The following is a 24,930-nucleotide window of genomic DNA, read 5'->3' on the forward strand; positions in this document are numbered from 1 at the left end:
GAGCACAAGCAGGGGGAGCAGCAGAGGCAGAGAGAGAAGCAGGCTCCCGCTGAGCAAGGTGACCGATGTGAATGCAGGACTCAATCCCAGGAAGCTGGGATCATGACCTGAGCCGAAGGCAGCCGCGAAACGGAGCCCCCCAGGAGCCCCGACAGCGAAGTCTCGACCACACAGAAGAGTTTCACAGTTGTACACACATACAATTCCACATTCTCATATACTGTCATGTCCGCTAGGCCTACCTGGGGCAGGTTGGGCCGAAGGGTGAGAGGGGAACAGCAGCTATGACTAGATGTGAGGAAGACACCAGACGACTGAGTTGCCAGCCCTGAGAGGAAAGTCAGACACAACAGAGCCTGCTGGCCAGAGCGTGTTCCCAAGAAAGGCCGGCCAGCGGACAGGGGAGGCGGGTGTGGACTGCCCTGACCAGAGGGGGAAGAGTACTGGGTGCTATCCGGAGATGCTACCAGCTGTGCAGCCAGACAGCAACCTGTCAAAAGACACAAGGGCCCAGGAAACCAGAAACACAGGTCAGATTCAGGAGGATTCTAATGGGGAAGGCAGGAGGGGTGCTACAGTCTGAATGCTTCTGTCCCCCCAAAGTCCTATGTTCAAAACCTAAGGCCCCACGTGATGGTACCAGGAGGCGGGGCCTTTGGGAGGTGCTTAGGTCATGAGGCTAGAGCCCTCAGGATTGGAACTGGTATCCTTATAAAAGAGACCCTGGCGAGCTTGCTAGCACCCTTCCACCATGCGAGGGCAGAGTGAGAAGGCGCCCTGACCTTGGACTGCTAGCCTCCAGAACTCTAAGAAGACCACGGCAGCCGTTTACACTCCCCCCAGTCTATGGTACTTTGTTTCTGCAGTCTCAACGGACCGAGGCAGGGTGCGTGCCAGGGGTGGTTGGGGATGCCGACTACAAGGCTGCTGACGTGACATGACCGTGACTAGGGCCTGCATATGCAAGAAGATATGGATCTGGTTATGAAAACGGAGCAAAAGGGAAGAACTTGCCCTCAGGAATAGGAAGAACCTCAATGACTAGATCAGGGTAGACAGAGAAAGACAAGTGGCCATGACAGCTTGACGCCGGCTGCCCTGGGCACTGCGAGAGGCTTCCGCAACGCCTCGCACAGATGGCACTGGGCCTGAAAGTGGGCTACGGTGCATCCGGCATAAAAGGAGTGTACGGGGAGTGAAGAGAGGAAGGATGTGTAGCAGAGAACCAGTCTGGCTGGCTCAGCTCCCAGTCCAGCTGCTCATCATCAGAGCCCGCTCTAAGGCACAGAGGAGTGACAGAGGGGTGCTCTTTGAAAATCTCCAGCACCACTCCCACCCCAATGCCCAGAGGACAGGAAAACACCACCGGAAACAAAGCCATTGAACCCTCTCATTCCAGTTCCCTGGCGACATCACTTTGCCTTTCCCCATATGCTTTATCCTCCCATTGCGAAACAGCTTAACGGTTGTTTCACCTACATTTACCAAGCCAGTATTTTTCCTGGGCCGTGCTATGTATAGTTCAACAGGCGTGCCATATAAAAAGGAGTCTATGAGCAGATAAATTCTGTATAAAGCTAGATAAAAAGATAAATTTCTTCTATTCTGTGGGTCTTCTCAGAGTCTATAATATGAAGCATGAATAAATAATGAAGAGGAATTTTTATTATACAGCAAATTCATTCGATCATGGAGTACTTACTTTATGGTAACATTCCCAGAAATCATTCTTTGGTGTTCCAAGATTGAAACCTTTGGTTTTGAAGAAGACCTCCTCTTTATACAAACATACAAACACAGATATACTCTGAATGAAGACCAAACCACATGCATTTTTCTATTGTGGTTTAAAAACATGTTACATCAACTTTGCCATCTTAACCCTTTCTAGATGTGTAGTATAGTAGCGTTCCCGATTAACACACTGTTGTGCAACAGATCTCTAGAACTTTCTCATCTTGCAAACTGAAACCCTATACCCACTGAACAACTCCCCTTTTCCCCTCCCCCCAAACATTGGCAACCAACATTTTACTTTGTTACTAAGAATGTGACTACTTAAGATTCCTCATATAACTGGAGTCATACAGATTTGCCTTTTGTGATTAGCTTATTCCACTTAGCATAATATGCTCAAGATTCATCCATGTTGTCCTTTAGGGCTGAATAATATCCCACTATATGTTCATCCCACATTTTCTTTATCCACGCATCTGTTGATGGACATTTAAGTTGCTTCCACCTCTTGGTTAATGTGAACATGCAGCAATAAACAAAGGAGTGCATATAATCTCTTTGATATCCTGTTTTCAATTCTTTTGGATATGTATCTAGAAGCACAAATGCTGGGTCATATGGTAATTCTGTTTTTAATGTTTTGAGGAACCTCCATACTGTTTTCCAAAGCAGCTACACCAAATTACAGTCCCACCAACAGCGTACAAGGTTCCAATTTCTCCACATCCTTACCAACACTTATTTTCTCTTTTTCTGATGTGGCCATCCTAACGAGTGTGAGGTGATAGCTCCCTGTAGTTCTGATTTGCAGTTCCCTGATTAGTGATGTTAAGTATCTTTTTCATATGCTTGTTGGTCATTTGTTCATCTTCTTTGGAGAAATGTTTATTCAACTTCTTTGCCCATTTTTAAATTGGGTGATTGGTTTACGTTGTTGAGCTGTAGGAGTTCTTTCGATATTTTGGATATTAACCTCTTATCACATATTGGTTTTCAAATATTTTCTCGCATTCATGTCTTTTCACTCCGTTTACTGTTTCATTACACATAAATTTTCAAGTTTGATACAGTCCCATCTATTATTGCCTTTGTTGCTTGTGCTTTTGGTATCATAATTAAGAAATGATTGCTGAATTCAATGTCATGAAGATTTTCCCCTATTTTTTTCCTAGGAGTTTTACAGTTCAGGTCTTATGTTTAGGCCCTTAATCCATTTTCAGTTAAGTTTTGTATATGGTATAAGGGTATAACTTCATTCTTTTGCATATGGATATCCAGTGTTCCCAAAACATTTGTTGAAGAGACCAGACTTTCCTATTTTGTAGCCCTTGCATACTTGTAGATCATCTGACCACATAAACGAGGGTTTATTTCTGGGCTCTCTATTCTGTTCCGGTGGTCTACACGTCCGTCTTTATCCCCACCACCACACTGTTTTGAATACTGTAGCTCTGTAATATGTTTTGAAGTTGGAAAGTATGAGGTCTCCAGGTTTGGTTTTTTGAGATTGTTTTGGCTTTAAGAGTCCTTTAAGATAGCCCATATGAATTTCAGATGTTTTTTCCCTATTTTATCAAAAAATGCAATTAAATTTTGGTAGGGATTAAACTGAATTGGCAGACTGCTTTTGGGTAGTATGACGATGTTAAGAATATTAAGTCCTCCAATCCACAAACACAGGATATCTTTCCATTTATTTGTCCGTATCTTAATTTCTTTCAGCAATATTTTATAGTTTTCGGCGTACAAGTCTTTAGCCCCCTAAAGGTTAAATTGATTTCTAAATATTTTATTCATTTTTGATTCTACTATAAATGGGATTGTTCTGTTAATTTTCTTTTCAGGTTGTTCACAGTTCGTATACAGAAATGCAATGGACTTCCATGTGCAGATTTTGTACCTGCACCTCTGCTGAACTTACTAGTTATAACAAGGCTTTTTGTTGTTGTTGTTTAATCTTTAGGGTTTTCTGTATATAAGATTATATTATCTGTGAACAGAGATGATTTGATTTCTTTCTTTCCCATCTGGATACCTTTTATTTCTTCTTCTTGCCTAACTGCTCTGTCTAGGACTTCCAATACTATGTACAATAAAAGTGGCAAGACTAGGCATCCTTGTCTTGTTCCTGATCCTAGAGGAAAAGCTCTTCAGTTTTTCCACCACTGGGTATAATGTTAGCTGTGGGCATGCCACAGATGGCCTTCACTATGTTGAGGTATGTTCCTTCCATCCCTAGTTTGTTGAGTGTTTTTATCATGGACAGGTGTTGAATGTTGTCAAATGCTTTTTCTTTATCCATTGAGATGATCATGAGGTTTTTGTCCTTCAAACAGACTGAAACCATTCATTCATTTAGAAAGAAAGAACGTGTGCTAGCAGGAGGTGGGGATAGGGGGAGAGGGAGAGAGGAATCCCAAGCAGGCTCCACGTGAGGCTTGGTCTTGCAACCCTGAGATCATGACCTGAGCTGAAATCAAGATTCAGACACTTAACCGACTGAGCCACCCAGGCACCCCCAGACTGAAACCTTTTAAAGTCAAACGGATTTTTGTTTAATAAGAACAATGATCTGTATATCCAACACAATCTTATTCTGTTATTCTGAGACTAGAAACTACAGACTTTTACAGCTGGTAAGGATTTTAGATGTGAACTAATGCAAGTGTGACCCAAAAAGATTAAATGACTTGCCCAATATCACAATGGAAGTTATCAGAAGCGCTGACACTAGATCCAAGTAAAAAATAGATAATTTCTATATTGCTATATTTCCATAAACTTACACACAATTTATCCTACAGAAATACCCTAAAACCTGTGTGAAAATGTGTGCGTGGGTAGAGGTATACATACAAAATATCTCCATCAAAGCATTATAGCAGTGAAAAAGGGAACAGTCTAAACTATCAGATTTAGAGGATTGGTAAATTATGGTATCCGCATATAAAAAAACTATGCAGCACCTCTTAAGAATGATGTAAAAGTATACTTTCATTGACATGTTTGTAAGTTTTATTAAGTGAAAAAAGTTATAAAACTGTACATAAAATTCAATTCCATTTCAAGAATTACATGTGTACACACATACACACTTTAAAATCTAGGATATACACAAAAATGTTAACAGTGCTTTTATAAATGATGATTCTTAACTGATTTATACTTAGCTTATTTTCTAATTTCTTGACAGAGTGTATATATTCCCCACACATTTTAATAAAAGATCTAATATTAAATAATATATTAAAATCACACGGATGCCTTCAAACAAACAGCTGGAGTTTGTAGACAATTCTAATTACTCATGGATGGCTATCTGTCATTCTGTCTGAAGATCAGCTTATGCCCACAGACTCATCTACCTCTATGTAGCCAAAGAAGTTTGTGAGTTGCTCTCCTCTTAACTATATTTAGTTCTTGACTCAATCTTCCTTAACCAACAGTCTTAGGCACCTTCCCCAACATTTTCAGGATCAATCTAGTACATCAACCCCCACGACACAAACTTAGGTGAGGTACTCCAATCATCTTCACTAATAGAAGCGAACAATGAGTAACCTGTTTTGATGACTTGTGTCCATTACCTAAAACATCTCCCTTCCTTATAGATATATCTGTGTCCAAAATAAAAACAAAAATACAATCATTTAAAAATCTAAGTTCTTCTTCTTTCTTTCATGGACGTTTCACTGTAACCATGAGGCAGGGCCATACAGGGTAGATATCTGGGCAGGCAGAGGAAAGAAGCCCAAGCAGAGCAAAGAGCATGTCTGTTTGACAGAGAGTTGTGTGTATGCAAGGGGTTGAGGGGATAAGATCGGTTACAGACAGGGTCACTAACCAAATAACTAAATATATAAGGATAATGGGAACCAATTTTTACTGTCAGAGAAGGAAATTACAAATATTAAAAAGGAGAAAACTAGAATGAACCCTATGGTGTCGGCTGCAAATGCAGATGTAATTGTGACTCCATGGTTTTTCAATATCAATAGCTCAACAGATAAGATAAACAGGTATAGATGTAGGCATATGTATACATATGTATACACACACACCACCCAGCTCTGTTCACTGAGGGGACTCAGGAAAAGAGACATCCCAGTATCAGTGAGCACACCTATACCAGAGTCCTGCTTTCTAAACATCGTTCTTCTCCTAAAAGAAACCAGGCCTTCTGGGATAAATGGCTGGTATCAGGGGTGCCGGGGGTGGCTCAGTCTTTAAGCGTCTGCCTTCGGCTCAGGTCATGATCCCAGCGTTCTGGTATGGAGCCCCACATCAGATTCCTTGCTCAGCGGGAAGCCTGCTTCTCCCTCTCCCACTCCCCCTGCTTGTGTTCCCTCTCTCACTGCCTCTCCCTGTCAAATAAATAAACCCTTAAAAAAAAAAAAAAAAAAGGCTGGTACCAGAGTAGGGCAAGGAAAGTACAAAATAGGCCTGGAATATTTTGTTACACCGCAAAGTAAAGAAGCACTCAAGAATGATGGGACATATCAAAAAGACACGGGCACCAGCTTGAAGGGACTCCCACTGGCCAAACCGGGGATAACTTCCACATGAAAATAAGTAAGAATGGTAATGGATCATAACCCACTGAATAAAAAAAAAAAAATCCTTGAGCCCATGCTGAGATTTAGAAAATGAAAAAAATTAGAAGTCTGATGAGGAATGGGTATATTTACAATCTCAAAATACCTCCACACAAAATACTTATGAATTATATAAATGGGCAAAAGCATAGCTTAACACAGTGAAGAACTCTGGGAGACATCACCTTAATCAAGTGCTCAAAGATAACAGCACTAGTAATGGGATGTGCAGAAAAGGGTTAACCTCGCAGGCCTCAGACTATCCTTTCTAGAAAGGATGGCAAGGATGGTCCTGGGTTAACAAAGGAGAACTTGGATTTGAGGAGTGTTCCCACCATATCCTAATTGATATTGATAATCGACATGCCTAAATTGTCTGAACAAACAATATGGTTTATGCTCAACACCTACTTTCCTTCTGAGTCTAGAATTGTGGTCCATGCTAGACAGAGGGTGCCTATGTGCCCAGCCCCCAGTTTAAAACCATGGACACTGAGTCTGTAATGAGCCTCCAGGAGGACAACGCTACCCCCACATCATATTCAGCGCCGAAGGAGTTCAGTGTGTCTTGTGTGACTCCACGGCACTGAACTCTTGGAAGCTCCCCTGGCTTTCCACTCTGCTGAGATGCTTTGCCATCCTTCCCTGTACTGAGTCTTGGCTGTGGGCCTCACTATATACGCTGAGTCCTGTAAGTCCTTCCAGTGAGTCTCGGGAACGGTTTGAGGGACCCCCACACGTGAGACAAACCAGAATCGTGGATAAGAGGATACAATGAGAAGAACAGAGCATCACTTCTGTGAGACTTCCACCAGAATGCGTAACCTGAACCTTATCAAAAGAACACATGAGACGAACCCAAAGACATACGGTCTGTAAAGTAATCTATAATTTTCAAAAGTGTCAAGATTTTTAAAGTCAAGAAAGGACTATTCCAAATGTAAAAAGACTAAAGAGACATGGAATATAAATGTAATGTGTTTCTGGACAGGATCCTTTTGTTCTATAAAGGACAGTACTGGGACATCCGTGCTAATGAAATGATTTCCACGAGGACAGTTAATGTGTCAGTGTTACTTGGTCCACGTGGGTGAATATGGCAACAGGAAAACTTCCTTGTTGGTAGGTAACAGCCACTCACGTGTCCAGGATCATGGGACATCGTATCAGGACCTTACTTTCAAGTGGTTTGGGGTAAAAAAGCATTCTTAGAACCGTTCATACAACTTTTCTTTGAGCATGAGATTGTTTCAAAACAAAAAGTAAAATAACAAGAATGATGATGACGATTCCATTCCTTGACACCAAATACCAAGTAAGAGAAGATACAAGATCCTGTGTAGGAACAGCAGAAGCTAGGGGAGGGGCGAGGAAAGGATTTTCCCCCTTCTCTCTCCTCACCAAGAAAACGTTTATAGCAGCAGGCAAGCTTCAAAGTCAAGTATTTTAACTGTACTGGTTTATGACTCTTAAGCAACTTCTACCAAGTGTAGAAAATCACCAGACGTTGCAGAGTTGAATATTGTTTATCTAGTAATAACTTCGTGAGTCTTAATTACTTAATGATAAAACTAGGAATTTTTACTCAGTGTAAATTTTCAGACACCACTTTCATCTAGAAAGGCCCATCTATAACACCCACTGCCAGAGAACCACGAACAAATTTTAAAAACGCTAAGTTACCGTTTGTGTGCTTCCTGTTTGCTGCGACATTCTTCACAGTAATATTTGTACTCACTGCACAGAGTTTCTGTGTTGCTGAAACCCCTGTGTAAAATTCAAAATAAATTTATTTTGTCTACACCAGAAAACTGTGTATTCATTTAAAAATACTCTAAACCAAAGATATTCATTAAATTTCAAAACAAGTAACTCTCCAGTTACCTTAAGCAGTGAGTGATCGATGTGTTTTGTTCCACGTCAACAGAAAGGTCTAAAAAATCTTCGTCTTTGCTGCTTATCTGTAAAAATAGGGAATTACCTTTTATTTCTTTAAATAGTAAATCACTGTTCTGAAATGACAAAACTAAATGCATTCAATCTATTATTAGTAATAAGTACATGAAGAATTCTTTTTCTCCCGACTTCAAAAGGAATCTGCTGGATCTGGACTATCTGAAAGGACACTGAGTAAATGACTCTCAACACATGTGCAGGTCAAACAGCAAAGTGCACCTGTAACTGATTCCGCTCTGGTAAAGGCCAGGATGTGAAATCCTTTTACTTTCCAAAACCTTGGTATTATTATAAAGCATGAAACAAACTGCCCATATGTACTAATTCTTAAAAACACACAGGCTAAGACTGAATACGGATGCTTGGCAAAGGGCATCACATCTGTGTTGTTTTAGATTTCAAAGAAATAATTTAGCCTAAAATGCCAAATTGCAATCTTCGTTGATGACCTTATTTAATCCTTCTTCAAGAAAAAAATCTAACATAAAGTTCTGCTTGAATTATGGGCAAATCATCTGATAAAAAAAATTCAAGTTATTATTTATTCATTTCAATTGGATTAGGACAGAACTTCAGACATCAATTTTCCTAGCTCTTCCCTTCAATGACTGCTTAAGGTGAGCGCTCAACAAGAGATCTCAGGCTGTGCCTCTCACCCACAAGGGCTATACACCCGCATAGTAAATGCTTTCCTGCTTAAATTGTGCATCAGTTTTATAAGCTCAGTATCATTAACTTGTGACAGATTATGTCACAAGTACTTATTATGTATTGTACTTATGTATTATGTACTTATGCAAACTGGTGTAGCTAAGAGTATTATGCACACGAGGTCTACTGACACCATGAGATAAGTGATGTGGGTCTCAAAAGATTCAGTGAAAAAGAGAGAATAAGAAAGACAACACAGGGAGAGGAAAAGGGGGGCAGGAAAAAGAATCAGCCCAGTTTGGGAGGAAGGAGAGTAGGGTGGCGAGGGACAGTATGGTAGAGAAAGGCTAAAGCCAGACTGAGCAGAGCCTTATGTGTAGGCTAAAGAGAAATATAAGAGTAAAGAGTCTCAAAATGAGGCTTGTGGTTCTCAGGCACTGCCTCAGGGGTGTTCATTTTAGATTTTCATCCTTATTACAAGATAAAAAATTTGACATAAGGATTGTTCTGGATCATCTGGATATATCTGAGTTACTATGTTTGGGTTGACAATTGGTTGGTACCGGGAAACCACCAAGTGGGGCAGTATTTAACTTTTAAAAGTGTTTGTAAACACGTCTGGTTGTTGTTGGACTCCCATGTTCTAATGTCAGGTCACACCCAGGACGTGGGAGACTCAGTAAAGAACTGTCGGCTGGAGATGTGGGTGGGGAGTCAACAGCACAGGCGCTAACGAAATGGAACATGATCCTCCCAAGGCAGAGTGGGAAGCAGCCCAGAATGAAACCCTGGAGGATGCCCACCTTTGAAGAATAAACAGTAGAAAAGGAATGGGACCAGAAGAAAGCACCGAAGAACAGAACTCAAGAAGAGGGTGCTGTTACAGAAATCCAACCTCCTACCAACCGGGATATTAACAACTGCATTATTAAAACCTGCCATACAAACCCTGTCTCCTCCAAGATGCCCACTCTGAACCTGCATAATTCCTTCCCACTCCCACCTGATAGGTCAGCTCTACTATTCTCCAACTCCCAAGGACTCTGGTGCTTACGTGAACTATAACATACTGTACTGAAATTACCTATTGGCTGACCAGTCTGCACGCTCACCTATGGGCATCTTGAGATCAGAATTAAGGTCTTACTCATCTTCTGCCAACCTCCCCATCTTCTACCTGGCATAGTCAGTACTCAAATATTTGTGCAAAACTAAATGAAGAAATGATATATATTCACTCTGAGAAACTCTCAATTTCATCCCTCTAGCTGAATTTGATAAAGGCGCGGTATTAATGATCATTTACTGAAACAGGAAGATGATGACTGAGATTTTAAGGAAATATTCTCAATTCATACCCTTAATTCTGAGGAGACTATCTGCAAATACATATTGCAGACCATAGGAGAACCAGCGAAGAATGGGTGGAAGGATCACTATCCATCCATTACAAATAAATTAACAAATATTTGAGCAAACAAGGATGGGTGATATCACTTTCTCCATCTAATCCTCATTCCCCATCATCCTTAGTCTATAATATAAACTTCAAAAGCCTTACACCACAATCCCCCAAAAACCTCCCCAATCTACTTTTCCAGCTTCACGTATTACTGCATTTCTCGACATGCTAAGCAAATTTAACCATTTTCTGTTTTATTGAAGAGGATGAATTATACGTATCTTCTAACACGGACCAAATTCTACCCTACCAAACATCAAGCAACTGCCAAATTCTCTGATTATACCTACTATTCCCAATGAAATACTGTTCTAGTAATTGGACAATATCTTTATTTCCTAAAGCTTAGAACTCAGCAACAATAAAATTTTTCTTTATAAGAGGTATCTACTAAACTTCTGTTAAAATAACTGGAGTTGGTTAGATTGAACAAATATGAGTATTGAGACCAATTCCTGCCATCAAACATTGCCCAAACTCTTACTACAATTAACTAATGGCTGCAGCAATAAGCAATAATCCTTATTCCAACCCAAAAACATCTTCACAGAATGTTAATGTCTCACTCAATCATACCTCTTTCACTTGATGTGAGAGAGCATCACCAATAAAAATGTATTTCCACAAGATAATTTTATTTATTTATTACTACTGCGTCCTTCATTAACTAAAACTACACTACTGACAACTATCATTTGGAAAATGATATATATAGTTAAAAAGATCAATGCATAATCAACAGTCAATAGATTACTCATCGGTATGGATTATGGTTCTACTTTTTAAAGACCCTACTTTTTTATTCATGGTTGAACCAAAAGAGTCACCATTTGCTTTAAGAGCAGAGAGAGAGAGAGAGAGAAACCATAATATTTGCATTAGCACCAACAACAAACAAAAACCACACTTACCTATATAAACATAACAAAGTATGTACAAGATCGACATGAGGAAAACTACAAGATGATTTCTTTCTAAATCAAAGTAGATGTAAATAAATGTATCGTCCATGTAAATGGACAGTAAGACTCAAGACTGTCAAGATGTCAGTTCTTTCCAACTTGATCTATAGATTTAACAGTCCCCTTCGAAATCACAGCACATTATATTGTGGGTAATGAACTAGTTTCTAAATTTTATGATTCTACAGTTTCTATGGAGAGGCAAAAGGCCCAGAGAAGACAAAGCAGTAATCATCAAAACTTGAAGGCAAGTTGTCCTTCAACAGTGTCCTTCAATAAGTGAATGGATAAACTGCGGTATATCCACATAATGAAATATAATTACGTGATAAAAAGAAATGAGCTACAAAGCTACAAAAAGACATGGAGGCACCTTAAATACATATTGCTAAGTGAAAGAAAACAATCTGAAAAGGCCGCACACTCTATGATTCCTATATATGACATTCTGGAAAAGTCAAAACTATGCAGCCAGTAAAATCATCAGTGGCTGTCAGGGATTTGGGGAGGAAGGAGGGATGAATTTGTGAAACAGAGTGAAACTACTCTGTATGATACTGTAATGATAGACATGTGTCATTATACATTTGTCAAAACAAATGGAACCACAGAACAGACAACACCAAGACTGAACTCAAATATGAACTACAGATTTTAGTGAATAATGTATCATTACTGGTCCATCAACTGCAACAAATGCACCTCATTAATGTAAGAAGTTAATCACAGGGGAAAGTGGAGGAAAGGAGAGAGATATTTGGGAACTTTCAGTACTTTCCACTCAATTTTTCTGAAGTCCATTAATTAAAAAAAAATACAGTTTCTTATTAGCCTCCACAAGTGTATGTTTATCTGATGTAGTCAAACAAATAACTATGCTATTCTTCCAAACATCCATAAAACATTTGTCTTACTTTCCTTGCTTGTGGATTCTCTTTTCCAATGGACGATGCTACTCTTCTGTGCTATTAAAAACTAGTCGTAGAACCATGATAGTAAAGACTGGATTAGGCAAAAATCCTCAACGGATGCTAAATCTCGGGGGAGATCTTGATGAATAAGATATTTGTGTTGCCCCCCAGACTGCCTACTAGTTGCCAGGGCATAAAAACCAGTCATTATCAACTGAAGAAAGTGAATGTAAGATCAAAATTAATTTCACCAACGAGAGGCAGATGGATATTGTGTGCCCAGACGTGAGACCCTGAGAAAGACACAACATTAACTGAATCACTCCGGCCAAGAGTGCATACCTGCCTCTCAGTAGAAGGAAACATGAGACAGACTCCAGAGGAGAAATGCTAGATTTTTTAAAAAGGACATATTCTTTAAAAATGTAAATGTCATAAAAGACTAAAAAAACCTATGGAAATGTTCCAGATTAAAGGAGGCTAAAGAAAACATGACAGCTACATGCAATGCAAACTACTAAACGCTATAAACCGGATCCTGTGCTGAAGGGGAAGACATGCGGGAAAGGGCCCTGTTGGCTCCACCGGCAAAACTGAATAGGGGATGCCTGATCTTTCATTCCTCAAATGAGAAATGAAGTAACACGGTTGTTGAGAAATGAATACAACAAAGGGACGGGGCTATCTGATCCCACAAAAAATCCATTTTCACGCTTCCTCCCTACTGCTCATCTTCACAAAGTATCCAGCAAGTGGGTACTTCCCCCCACTTGAGTGTCCACAGTATGCTCTGGTTTTTAATTCCAACAATAAACAATAAACATAATTGTAAGGAAAGGGAAAACAAATTAATGTACCTCCCTGACTTGTAAGTTTCTTATGAGCTTAACTAAGACACAGACATATGATTTCCAGAACATGGCTCTACGGCTTCTTACACTGAAATAAAATCAAGTACAGTTGACCCTGGAGCAATGCAGGGGTCAGGGGCGCCAAAACCTCCTACCTCCGTCCCCACAGTTGAAAATCTGTGTGTAACTTCTGACTCTCCTAAAAGCTAACTACTAATAGCCTTCTGTTGACCAGAAGCCTCACTGATAACACGAAACTCGATTAACACACATTTTGTATACGTATACGTATCATAGTATGTATTACAATAAAGTTAGCTAGAGAAAAGAAAATGTCATCAAGAAAATCATAAAGAAAATACATTTACAGTACTATATATATTTTTAAAAAATCCACAAATAAGTGGACTCATACAGTTCAAACCCCTGATGTTCAAGGGTCAACTTCTGTCACCTCAGGTATTCAGTTAATAAGCGGCATTACGAAAAAGTAGAGAGTTCTTTCAACTGACAAGTACATCTTCGATAATTCACTTATACTATACCTAAGAAATTACAACCTTCATGTTCATCTCTCACATTCATCCTCAAAGAACTTTTGATAAAAATGAATTCACTCTGCTCTATACAAAATTTTATGACATACTTACAGTTTCACAAGTAAGACATCTGGTTTCATTTGTCAATGTTCCCTGAAAAATCTCATGAACCCATGTTGGGTCTGGTGTGCTGTTGTTGTTCTCACTGTCAATATTACCATTAGGTAAACGGCCATTTTGTTTTTCCTGCTTTCTCTCTTCTTGTAAAATATCAGCAATTGTATTTAGTAGGTAATTTAAGAATTCATGGGCATCTTGCTGCATGTAGTTGTCAAAAAGTTCTAAAAATAAAAATATATTAGAGAATTACTTCAGAATTAAAAACTTGATTAGGGGCGCCTGGGTGGCACAGCGGTTAAGCGTCTGCCTTCGACTCAGGGCGTGATCCCTGCGTTATGGGATCGAGCCCCACATCAGACTCCTCTGCTATGAGCCTGCTTCTTCCTCTCCCACTCCCCCTGCTTGTGTTCCCTCTCTCGCTGGCTGTCTCTATCTCTGTCAAATAAATAAATAAAACCTTTAAAAAATTTTTAAAAAAATAAAAACTTGATTAAAACTAAATTTAAAACAAATATCCAATATTCTATCAGAACTAAGCACAAATGTTTGGTATTGTCAGTCATGTACAAGAAACAGATTATCCTTCACATAAAAATATGACTAAACTTGGAGAAAATACAATTAAGATGAACGAGAATCTTCTTTTTAAATCAACAATACTAGGTGATCCATGAGAAAAGGGCAAAACCTACCCTCATACATTTATATAATATATGGAAGAGATCAGAAACAACTGCTTCTTGGGGCACCTGGGTGGCTCAGTCATTAAGCATCTGCCTTTGGCTCAGGTCATGATCCCAGCGTTCTGGGATCGAGCCCTGTGTTGGGCTCCTGCTCAGCGAGAAGCCTGCTTCTCCCTCTCCCACTCCCCCTTGCTTGTTTCCTCTCTCACTGCTTCCGTCAAATAAATAAGTAAAATCTTAAAAAAAAAAAAAAGAAAAGAAACAACTGCTTCTTATTAGCTCATCTTATTATTCCACAAAGATTATGACACGGCAAGTTTTATTCTTTATTTATTTGACACAGCATGTTTTAAAACATGCTTTGCCAATGCGAAGCCAATTGGGTAAGAGCTACACAGAAAGGTTGTGGAAATGACGATGACTGGGCCACGCATCCTAGGGATTCAGTCAGAGGTGAGGCCTGGAACCTGGGACTTTTCAAAGTTCCTCCAGGCGACTCTGATCTGCAGTCAGGTATAGGAAACAAGGGTATCACAAATTATCTATTCAATCCAGATAATCTCTAAAATGTGAGTTTTTACAACTCTATGAAATGTTCCCTGTAACTATACAAATGAATAAATATCATGGAAAAACAGTCACTAACATGAAGTGCTTTATACCCCCACGCTTGACATCACAGAACCTGAAACGGAAAGGTAAGGACTTCACAGGCAGTATTACATTTGATCTTTTTAACAACTCAGTGACACTGTTATTGTCATCTTCCAAATGAGGGAATGGGATCAGAGAGGGAAAGTCGTGCTGCCGGGAAGTGTCAGGCCCAGGATACAAGCCAGGCAGTCCGACGCCACGAGTTGCATACAAAGCAGCATGCCTGGGAGACCCAGGCACACAACGGCACCTGTGGCTTAGCCATCAAACACAGACGGAGCAGACGACCTGGTCAGCAAAATTTTACCTTTAGATCCTTGACACGCATTTAATAAATTTTAGAAAGATTACAGCTAACATTTTTTAAATAAAAGAAGACAAATTAGGAACAAAACTTAGGGAAAGTCTAAGATAAAAAGAACAAAAACTCACATTTTTAGAAGAGCTAGTTATGACTGCATAAAATTAAGTTCTGTGCATTAGAAATCATTGAAAAAGTTAAAAAGATTCCATAAAACAAAAACTATTAACATCTGCAACACATAAAAGAGCTTATACAAAAGGAAATACAAAGTATGGAAATCAACAATTTATAGAAACAAAATTCAGAAGGCTAAGAAACATGAGTGAACATTCAACCTCCTGGTAATCAAAAAGGCCTTGATTTTCTAGTCTATAAAATGGAACACCATCTTCCTTTGCAAAGCTACTGTACAAACAGAATGGGAACAAGTGAAAATGTGGATCTGGGAGGTATACTCAAAGAAAGTAAAGACTGATTTTAATCTTGGTGTCAATAAGACCTTTAAAAAGCCTCAGATTTAAGGTGCAGCTGCTAGAACAAGATTGTCTGGATTCCTAGGACGGTTCTACCTTTAATTACATGTATGTCACAGGAAATTTATTTAACCTCTTTCTTGGACTTCAAATCAAACACAATAATATTAATGCAGTTAGAGCCGCACTTCATTTCTCTGCTGTAAGCTTGTCCTAAGGGATCTGATTAGCCTTAAACAAACCCCTTATGTTATTTTTTAGAATAATAAAAGCCCGAGTCCTAACAGATACTGCATAGCCCACGTGGACTTAACATCTAACTGATTATAATTTGGTATTCTGTGTGTCCAGTGGTTTTTGCCCATGAGGGCAAAGGATAGATCCAAGCACGGTGACACCATTCCCCATCCCCTATTCCCAGCAGAAGTCCATATGTTACTCCCAACACTGTGACACAGCTCACTGCAAAACCTCCTGGCTGTCTACTCCATCTCCCTGAGACCAGACCAAGTCATGCTCAGAACTCTTAGATGGTTCCACCACTGGACGGTCTAGGCCAACGCTGGGATAACTGAAGTCAATTACCTTTCACCTTGCCTCTCAATGCAATGAGCCTTCATCCCTGAAAATACTAGTCTACCTCCCAACCCCACTCTCCCATCCTCTACTACACTCAGCCGTTTATTGTTCCTTATTTCCTTCCTCATCCTTGGGATTTCCTTCTTTCTCAACCCTTTCTGCTGTTCGCTCCAGAAACAAGTTTCTGTTCTAAACTCCACATCTCTTCAATCTTTGGCATTTCTAAGTTCTCTGCAGCCACTTCTCAATCATTACACTTTCCTCTGCATGTGAAAAACTCGCCCTCCGTCAAAAAGCTATTAAGATCTGGCCATACTACCTTGAACCCCCTTCTTTCTGTGGTCATCTGTCAACTTCCCCTCACCCACTGACGGCCTGATTCATGGTTTCTTTGTCCATCCTGACTCCCTCACCAACCCTGACATTCTGAGTGTCCAGGCAGCTTCCAGAAGTGCATAGGATACCCTTAAAAGTCTCCTTTTCACCTCTCACTTAGCCACCCCCAGGTCACAAATCTAGAACCACCCAGGTCTGCTAAGAACTAAAAGGAAATATGCTAGAGTTGATTAGGGGGCTCAAGGAAAGTACAAACAAATTGGGAAAATCAGGGAGGAATCTAAAAGGAAGGATAGTGGGAGAGGACCAGTAAAAATATTTTATCAACACTCTAAGGGCCTAGTTAAAGTGAGATATGAACAATTCACTGCAGTGGATCTCTATCTGCTAGCTCAATGCCACAGTTCAACATAGTCTCTTTTCCACCAAATCAAGTTCTTTATAACCAAAGTTTTAAAGAATACATTTTTCCCATAAATCTTTAAAATAAACTACAAAATTAAAAGATCTAAATAAAATTTTTTCTGGTTAAGAAAAAAGAAAATCCTGTTTAAGATTTTAGCATCTATGCATGGCTTTCAAAATAATTTGTAAAGCAAAAATGTGCAAATGTTTTTGATTTTTTAAAAACTTGAAACATCTTTTTTTGGATGTTCCTTTAACACAGAACAATGACATCACATTCACAGACGTACCTCAACTGACTTGAATGCTCTGGAAATGAGATGTAAAGTAAACCAGAAAATACTCTTCAAGCATTTTGTTGAAATATTTAAAATAACTTATAATCCATTTTCTATAAACACAGAATGCTGAATGTGCCAGACTCTCGCTGTGCCTAAAAGTAGCCAATACCGATTTAAAAACTTCAAACAGGACCACATAAACATCAAAACAACATCAACTAAATGGCCGCAGACAATCCCCCTAAACTGTACTACATAATTTCTAAAATCTTGGTTTCCTTATGGTTTGCTTTCTTCTCTGCTAAGTGGCATGATGGGAAAGGTGGACTTCAAAGTTGCTTTGGCAAATTAGACAAATTCACTCACTCATCAAATATTTAGTAAGCACCTACTATGTGCCAGGAACTGGATTATGTGCTGGGAATACAATGGTGAGCAAAAACAAATGGGTTCCCTCCATCATGGAACTGACAGTCTAGTGGGAGAGACAGACAATTTCATTATTAAATAAATGTATATGAAAGGTATGAATTATTAAAGTACCAATACAGCTGCAACATTAATGCAAAAAAAAATGAAAACTAAATCCATGCATAAAAACGTTATGTGTTCTTCGTAATTCAGAAATAGCTAGCTTTCATTACACAAAATAATCTTTTATGCTCTTCAGGAGGAAAAAGGAATAAATGAGTATGGGAAATTATTCACTCAAATCTACTTAGTGGGTGTTATTTGTAATTATTTCCTCACTTAAGACCAATCCTTAAATACATATACTTCTATATTTATATTAGTATCTCTCTACATCAGCTGAAGCATGGCTATGTACACACAGGTTTCTTGAGAATAAGGATCCTTTCTATCTCATTCACTGCTGTACTCCCCAGCACCCGGAACAGTGCCTGCCACATATTTAGATGAGCTTGACATTTTATGAATGAACGAACGAACGAATGAATGAATGAGCGAACCAAATGAACGACAGGGGCTGAAACAGCTACGATGACAGGAGAATAAACCTGGCCCCAAACAACAGTGCGAACTATGTGTGCTGCTAAGATTCAGTGAGTCAGAACGCTCTGAACGCTCACAGCTACAAGTCCACTGATGGGACTGTCAAACCCACCTGAAATGGTCCCAAGCTGAGCCACTGCCAGCTAGCCCAGAATTAGACCATCGGTCCATGTTTTAATTCTTCTATAGGAAGTTAGCAGTGTGAGACAGAGGGCTTCATTACTTACCTATAGTAGTGTGACGGCCTCCTGGCTGTCTACCTGCATGCACTCACGCGGCCCACGCCCACTCGATCCCACCACCATACCACCAGCAGCCAGAGGGATCTCTTCCTAATGCAGATCAGAACAGCTCACCCCCTGCTCAGCACCCTCCAACGGCTTGCCATGGCTTTCAAAATAAAATCCAAGCACTAGGCCCTTGCCTTTTTTCTCCATCTTCATCTTACTCCACTCTAGCCACATTAATTTCCTTGTCATCCTTCAAGCACTCAGGGCAACTGCAATTTCTATTCTAACAGCTTGGGACGACTTTACCTCGGACCTTCCAATGGCTTCTCACTTCAACTCTCTGAACTAACATAACTGATTAACTACCTTTCCATGCTTTATTTTTTTTTTCATGGTGATAATACATTATATTACATGATTATTCGTCTTCTCCACTGGTTTCTGGCACTCAGCAGACGCTAAATATATAAAAGTTAATCAATTCAAACGTTCAACTAGTTTCCCATCATCATGAATAACACATTTATGGAGCAAGTGTTATCACACTGTAAAAGTACTACACTACAGTTCTCATATGCTATGACTAGGTAACATGAATTAAAATTTTGAAAACAAAAATCTATTACTGAAATTAAAACAGATTCTTCCCAAGTAATATCAAAATGATTAGTTATATAAAGTATCAGCAGTTAACACAATATGGAGCTAATATCTACTGAAAATACAAAACATGAAGTTTATTTACAGCATACCACGGAAGAAAACTGATTTAAGAACAACAGTCCAACAGTGAAAGTTAGTGGAAATTCTGAAATGGGCAACATTCATTCGTTCCAGAGATTAAAACAAAAAACAAAACAAAACTAAACAAAAACAGCAAACATAATCTCAGAAGGAGAGTTAAGCAATGGCTAACCCACTAAATCCTCTTTAATTTGTGTGCTCTCCTCTACAAACTTATCAGGAAAAGAAATCAAAAGGCAAAACTATATTTCAAAAGATACAAAATGCCAGCAACATCAAATAATAAACATGCTTTGCCATTAAACATTGTTTCTGAGGCACAGAAAAATGAAACAAAACTAAGAGAAGATAAGTCTGGAATACTCATCCTGGAATCAGTTTCATTGAACAAAATATTTAAGAAGTCTATTATACATCAATTTACTCTGCCTAAACATATAAAAAATTTTCAGAAAAATACTGAATTACTAAAAAATAATAAACACTGTAAAAACATCCCAACTTTGACAAGCAAAAATACAAAGCCACACATACACAACTTTCAAAACACAGTAACTTGAGCTCTGTGTTCAGCATGACCTCATCTAAATTTAGAAAGTCACTGCACACTTAAAGATCACGCTGAGGACCACACGCGTGTACCTCCGCCAAAATTCACATGTTGAAACCCTAACCCCCAATGTGATGCTCTTTGGAAATGGGGCCTTGGGAGGACCTTTAGGTCTTGAAGACGGGGATTAGTGCCCTTTTAAGAAGAGACATGAGAGAGCATGCTTCTCTCTTCACCATGTGGGGACGCAGCACGAAGGCAGCCACCTACAAACCAGGAAGACAGCCCGCATCAGACACTGAAGCTGCCCGCACGTTACTCTTGAATTTCTCAGCCTCCAGAACTGCGACAAATACCCGTCTCTCGTTTAAGCCACCCAGTCTATGGTACTTTTGTTACAGCAACCCAAACAAGAGCACAAACAATATTAAAGACTAAGTTCAAGGAGCGCCTGGGTGGCTCAGCTGGTTAAGTGTCCGACTCTCAATTTTGGCTCAGGTCATGATCTCAGGGTCTTGAGACCAGGCCCTGCATCGGAGCCCTGCGCCTAGCTCTACACTCAGCAGGGAGTCTACTTGAGATTCCCTCCCTCTTCCTCTGCCCCTCCCCCCCAAATAAATAAATCTTAAAAAAAAAAAGGTCAAGAAAAATGCACTATTAACTGAAAAAGAAAATGTGTATTCTGTGTTTCATGTTTCTTTCTTTCTTTTTTTTTAAAGATTTTATTTATTTATGTGACAGAGAGACAGCCAGCAAGAGAGGGAACACAGCAGGGGGAGTGGGAGAGGAAGAAGCAGGCTCCCAGCGGAGGAGCCCGATGTGGGACTCGATCCCAGAAGGCCGGGATCACGCCCTGAGCCAAAGGCAGACACTTAACGACTGCGCTACCCAGGCGCCCCCTGTGTTTCATGTTTCTGATGCTGAACATTTCTAAAATACTAACAAAATCACTGAGAAACGATGGTACGTTCAACTACCATGTATATGAATTTTCTACCAGGACAAAATCCCTGAAGTTTCATACCAATACAGACAAAAAGACTGAGAGGACTTGAATCACTCAGCCACATTCTAACAGAGCTGTATTTGGTGTTCTTAAAAATAGAAAATACTACACAGATTTATAATTTAAGAAAGATGTTTGGCTTTCATAGGGAAAACACAAAAAGATGTATTTTTGTGAATGATCAATTGCTTTGTATCTGTATGTGGAGGAAATGAATAAAATCTTTAACACGTGGGGGCGCCTGGGTGGCACAGCGGTTAAGCGTCTGCCTTCGTCTCAGGGCGTGATCCCGGCGTTATGGGATCGAGCCCCACATCAGGCTCCTCCGCTGGGAGCCTGCTTCTTCCTCTCCCACTCCCCCTGCTTGTGTTCCCTCTCTCTCTGGCTGTCTCTATCTCTGTCAAATAAATAAATAAAATCTTTTTAAAAAAAAAAAAAAATCTTTAACACGTGAATCAGATTCAAGAATAATAGCCTGTCGCCATGTTATCTCAGTGTCTTCTTAACGTTTCAGGAAACTAGATATGACCCAAGCTTATCTCAATTCATGGGATAATGAACAGTGTGAACTCAGTTATGGGCAGGATTATTCAATGGTGTGTTTAATAACCAATCTTAAAGACTTCTCAAATCTTATTTCTGTATCTTTTGGTAATAAATTAAACTAAAAATTCCACTCAATTTTATTTCTATAATGATTAAAACGCCTAAATCAAACCAACCCCAGAATTCTACATGTTATTTAAATCCCGCTTGAATTTTTTGAGGTAATACACCACACTAGACAGAATACAGGATTTAGATGTCAGGAAGATGTGTGGGGCCCTGACAAGCCATTTTAACTTCTCTGAGTGTCCACTATCTCATGTAAAGTGAAGTAATAACTCTGACTTCTGGGCTTGTTGTGAGCATTAAACAAAAAACATGTAAGAGAGAAAAGAGAAGTGGGGCTTAATCAGTAACTATTTAAAAAGGGGGGTGAGTGGAGTTAAAACCACCTACCTAAAGCCAAAAAGTTTTATTACTCGGGCTCTTTCCCTGGAGTATGACTCCTGGAAAGCTTTTTAGCCTCTGTTCTTTGCATGGCTAAGATGGGAGAAATAACATGCTCTTTAAATCACGGTAGTGTAAGGGTCAAATGGGTTAACATACATGAAAGCACTATAAAAACAATAAATAATGGGGGGGGGAACCCAACTTCATTCTTGATAGAAAAGCCAAGCAGGCAAAAAACAAAACAAAACCAAAAAAACAACATTTCTCATTTCTTGGCATACAGAATTTGGTCTTTGTAGAAATACTTCTAACATTAATCACAGCTCATATTAATTACTGTGTGACTACCTCCTCACTAAACTAGCACTTCCTTACAGACGAGAACATCAGCTTTGGTGTTTCAATGGCTAACACGCTTTAAGGCTTAGAAGGTGCCCCTTCCTGCTATGTAAGAATACATTCAGAAGTAGAAGAATTACCATTTTCCTTCCGTAATCTTGTTATGAACTTCTTAGGAGGAATCACCCCAACCTTCTTCTTCTGAGTGGCTATGCTATGGAAGAGGTCTGCTAGGCAGGTAAGAAGGTTCTCCTTCTTCCTAGGTTGGCTCTTGTATGCTAGAACTTTTTCCCGAAATGGACGACAAAAATAAAGTGCTTGAAGAACTGAATTACAGTAGCAGGTATTCCCAAACTAGAATAGAAAAAAAAAAATCTTGTTAAATTTGGGGCAACACATTTTCAAGAGAAAGAATTTCCACGTATAGTTAAGAGAACAGAGAGAAGAGAGGGAATTTATGATCCTCATAAATTAAAAGGTATCTTAGAGCAGAAATAATTATTCTGACTGCAAATCTGCCATTTTAACATTAAACGGATGCTCTAGGCATTGGTTTCAGGTTAAAATTGAAGGAAAATATATGGAATAAACTTGGCCTTCATGAAAACTGATTTAAAAAACTATATAAGGGGGCGCCTGGGTGGCACAGCGGTTAAGCGTCTGCCTTCGGCTCAGGGCGTGATCCCAGCGTTATGGGATCGAGCCCCACATCAGGCTCCTCTGCTATGAGCCTGCTTCTTCCTCTCCCACTCCCCCTGCTTGTGTTCCCTCTCTCGCTGGCTGTCTCTATCTCTGTCAAATAAATAAATAAAATCTTTAAAAAATAATAAATAAATAAATAAAATAAAAATAAAAAACTATATAGGTTAAAGTGAGAGTAGTTAAAGGTTTAGAATTCTCTATGATTTTTTTTCAATTCCCTTTGTTACATTTTGGATATTAAGCATTTTATACATTATACATTTTAAAATATAACTCTCAAAAATTCTTTAAAAAAATACAAAAGCGAGGTTTTCTATCAGATTCTTAAGTGCCACTCAAAAAATAAAAACAAGGGGCACCTGGGTGGTTCAGTCCATTAAGCGTCTGCCTTCGGCTCAGCTCATGATCCTGGGGACCTAGGATCAAGCCCCACATCAGGCTCCCTGCCTAGCGGGGAGTCTTGCTTCTCCCTCTGCTCCTACTCTACCTTCTGTCCTTCCTTCCTTCCTTCCTTCCTCCCTCCCTCCCTCCCTCCATCCCCCCTTCCTCCTTCATAAATAAATAAATAAATAAAAATCTTTTTAAAAAAAGAAAAAACTTTTCAATATGCCAGCACACCCACCGCTGAAATGCTGAGCTGCCCGCACATCATTCTTGATACGTTATAGACTGTAGGTGCACTCAATCCTCAACTATGAACTGACTTCTTACCGCTCATGGGATCTCGTGTGTGTAACTACAGCTAACTGAACTTCAACTTCCTCCTCTTTAGTAATAGGGAAAAATAACCCTACCTTATGAGAAAATGACACATGGTTTGATCAACATTTATTGTCTTTCTTTTCCCTTCCCATTAATAGACATTGGCTCCCAAAGCCACTGACAAAAACCCCAAAAGTTAAGCAATGAGGACTTGGGGAGACATTGAAAGTGTAAAAAAAAGGAAAGAGGACAATTCTCACAGCACCACCATGCAGTGAGGTCACACACTCACTAACCTAAAAAGCCTAGGCAGCGAAGACTGTTTTAAGAATGGGCAATGTCAAGGTGCTTGGGTGGCTCTGATGGTTAAGCGCCAGACTTGGTTTCTGCTCAGGTGCTGATCTCATCATCATCTCGGGTTGCGGGATCAAGCCCCAATTCAGACTCTGTGTTCAGTGCAAAGTCTGTTGGAGATTCTCTCTCCCTCTCCCTCTGCCCCCCCCAAATTGCACACAAACACTCTCTCTCTAAAAATAAATAAATAAATAAATTTTTTTAAAAAGGGCAATGTCAAACACACATCCACTGACACGTACATGTTAGCTTATATTTAAAAACCAGGAAGGATATATTAAAAACTAATGAAAATAGTTATTTGTAGAGAAAGAGGGAAGAGTGGAGAGGAATCAAAGTACATTTTTAAAAACATTAGCTTTGCACCATTTTTTTTAAAAAAAACTAAATTAAACCGAAAAGATCTCAGAGGAAAAAAAGAAATTTCTAAAGCTGAAAAGAAACAGAGATCAGTGAAACCTAAATGTTTATCCAGTCCGTGGGAGAACTACACAAAAAATTAGTTCGAGCAACTTTAAAACACAGTATTTTTACTACACATGCCTACTGAAATGGTCTAAGAATAAAAAGAAAGAATCTTAAATACATTCAGTAATCACACTGTTAGAACTGATCTATTAACACTGTTATTTTGACACTACTATGGATTTCTGTAGGACAAAGCAAACAAAGAATTACAGTAATATCTTTAGGAACCAAAACTGTTAATGCAAAGGAAAAAAGATACAATAATAAAGACAAGAGTAAAAGCCCTATAAACTTAAATTGGAATCTGAAGTATCAGTATAAACTCA

General features: G+C 39.4%; 1 protein-coding gene across 1 annotated transcript in view; it reads right to left on the reverse strand.

The window, feature by feature from the left end:
• USP12 (ubiquitin specific peptidase 12) overlaps positions 1-24,930 on the reverse strand; it is a 47,374-nt gene that overhangs the window by 13,131 nt on the left and 9,313 nt on the right. The window contains exons 2-4 of the mRNA XM_011231045.3: positions 13,776-14,005; positions 8,217-8,293; positions 8,016-8,099 (exon numbers count right to left, since the gene is read on the reverse strand). Coding sequence (XP_011229347.1) covers positions 8,016-8,099; positions 8,217-8,293; positions 13,776-13,988 — 374 coding nt within the window. The 5' untranslated portion in view covers positions 13,989-14,005. The remainder of the gene's footprint in view (positions 1-8,015; positions 8,100-8,216; positions 8,294-13,775; positions 14,006-24,930) is intronic.

Source organism: Ailuropoda melanoleuca, chromosome 7 (genome assembly GCF_002007445.2).
Source record: "Ailuropoda melanoleuca isolate Jingjing chromosome 7, ASM200744v2, whole genome shotgun sequence".
In the NCBI taxonomy this organism is placed as follows: domain Eukaryota; kingdom Metazoa; phylum Chordata; class Mammalia; order Carnivora; family Ursidae; genus Ailuropoda; species Ailuropoda melanoleuca.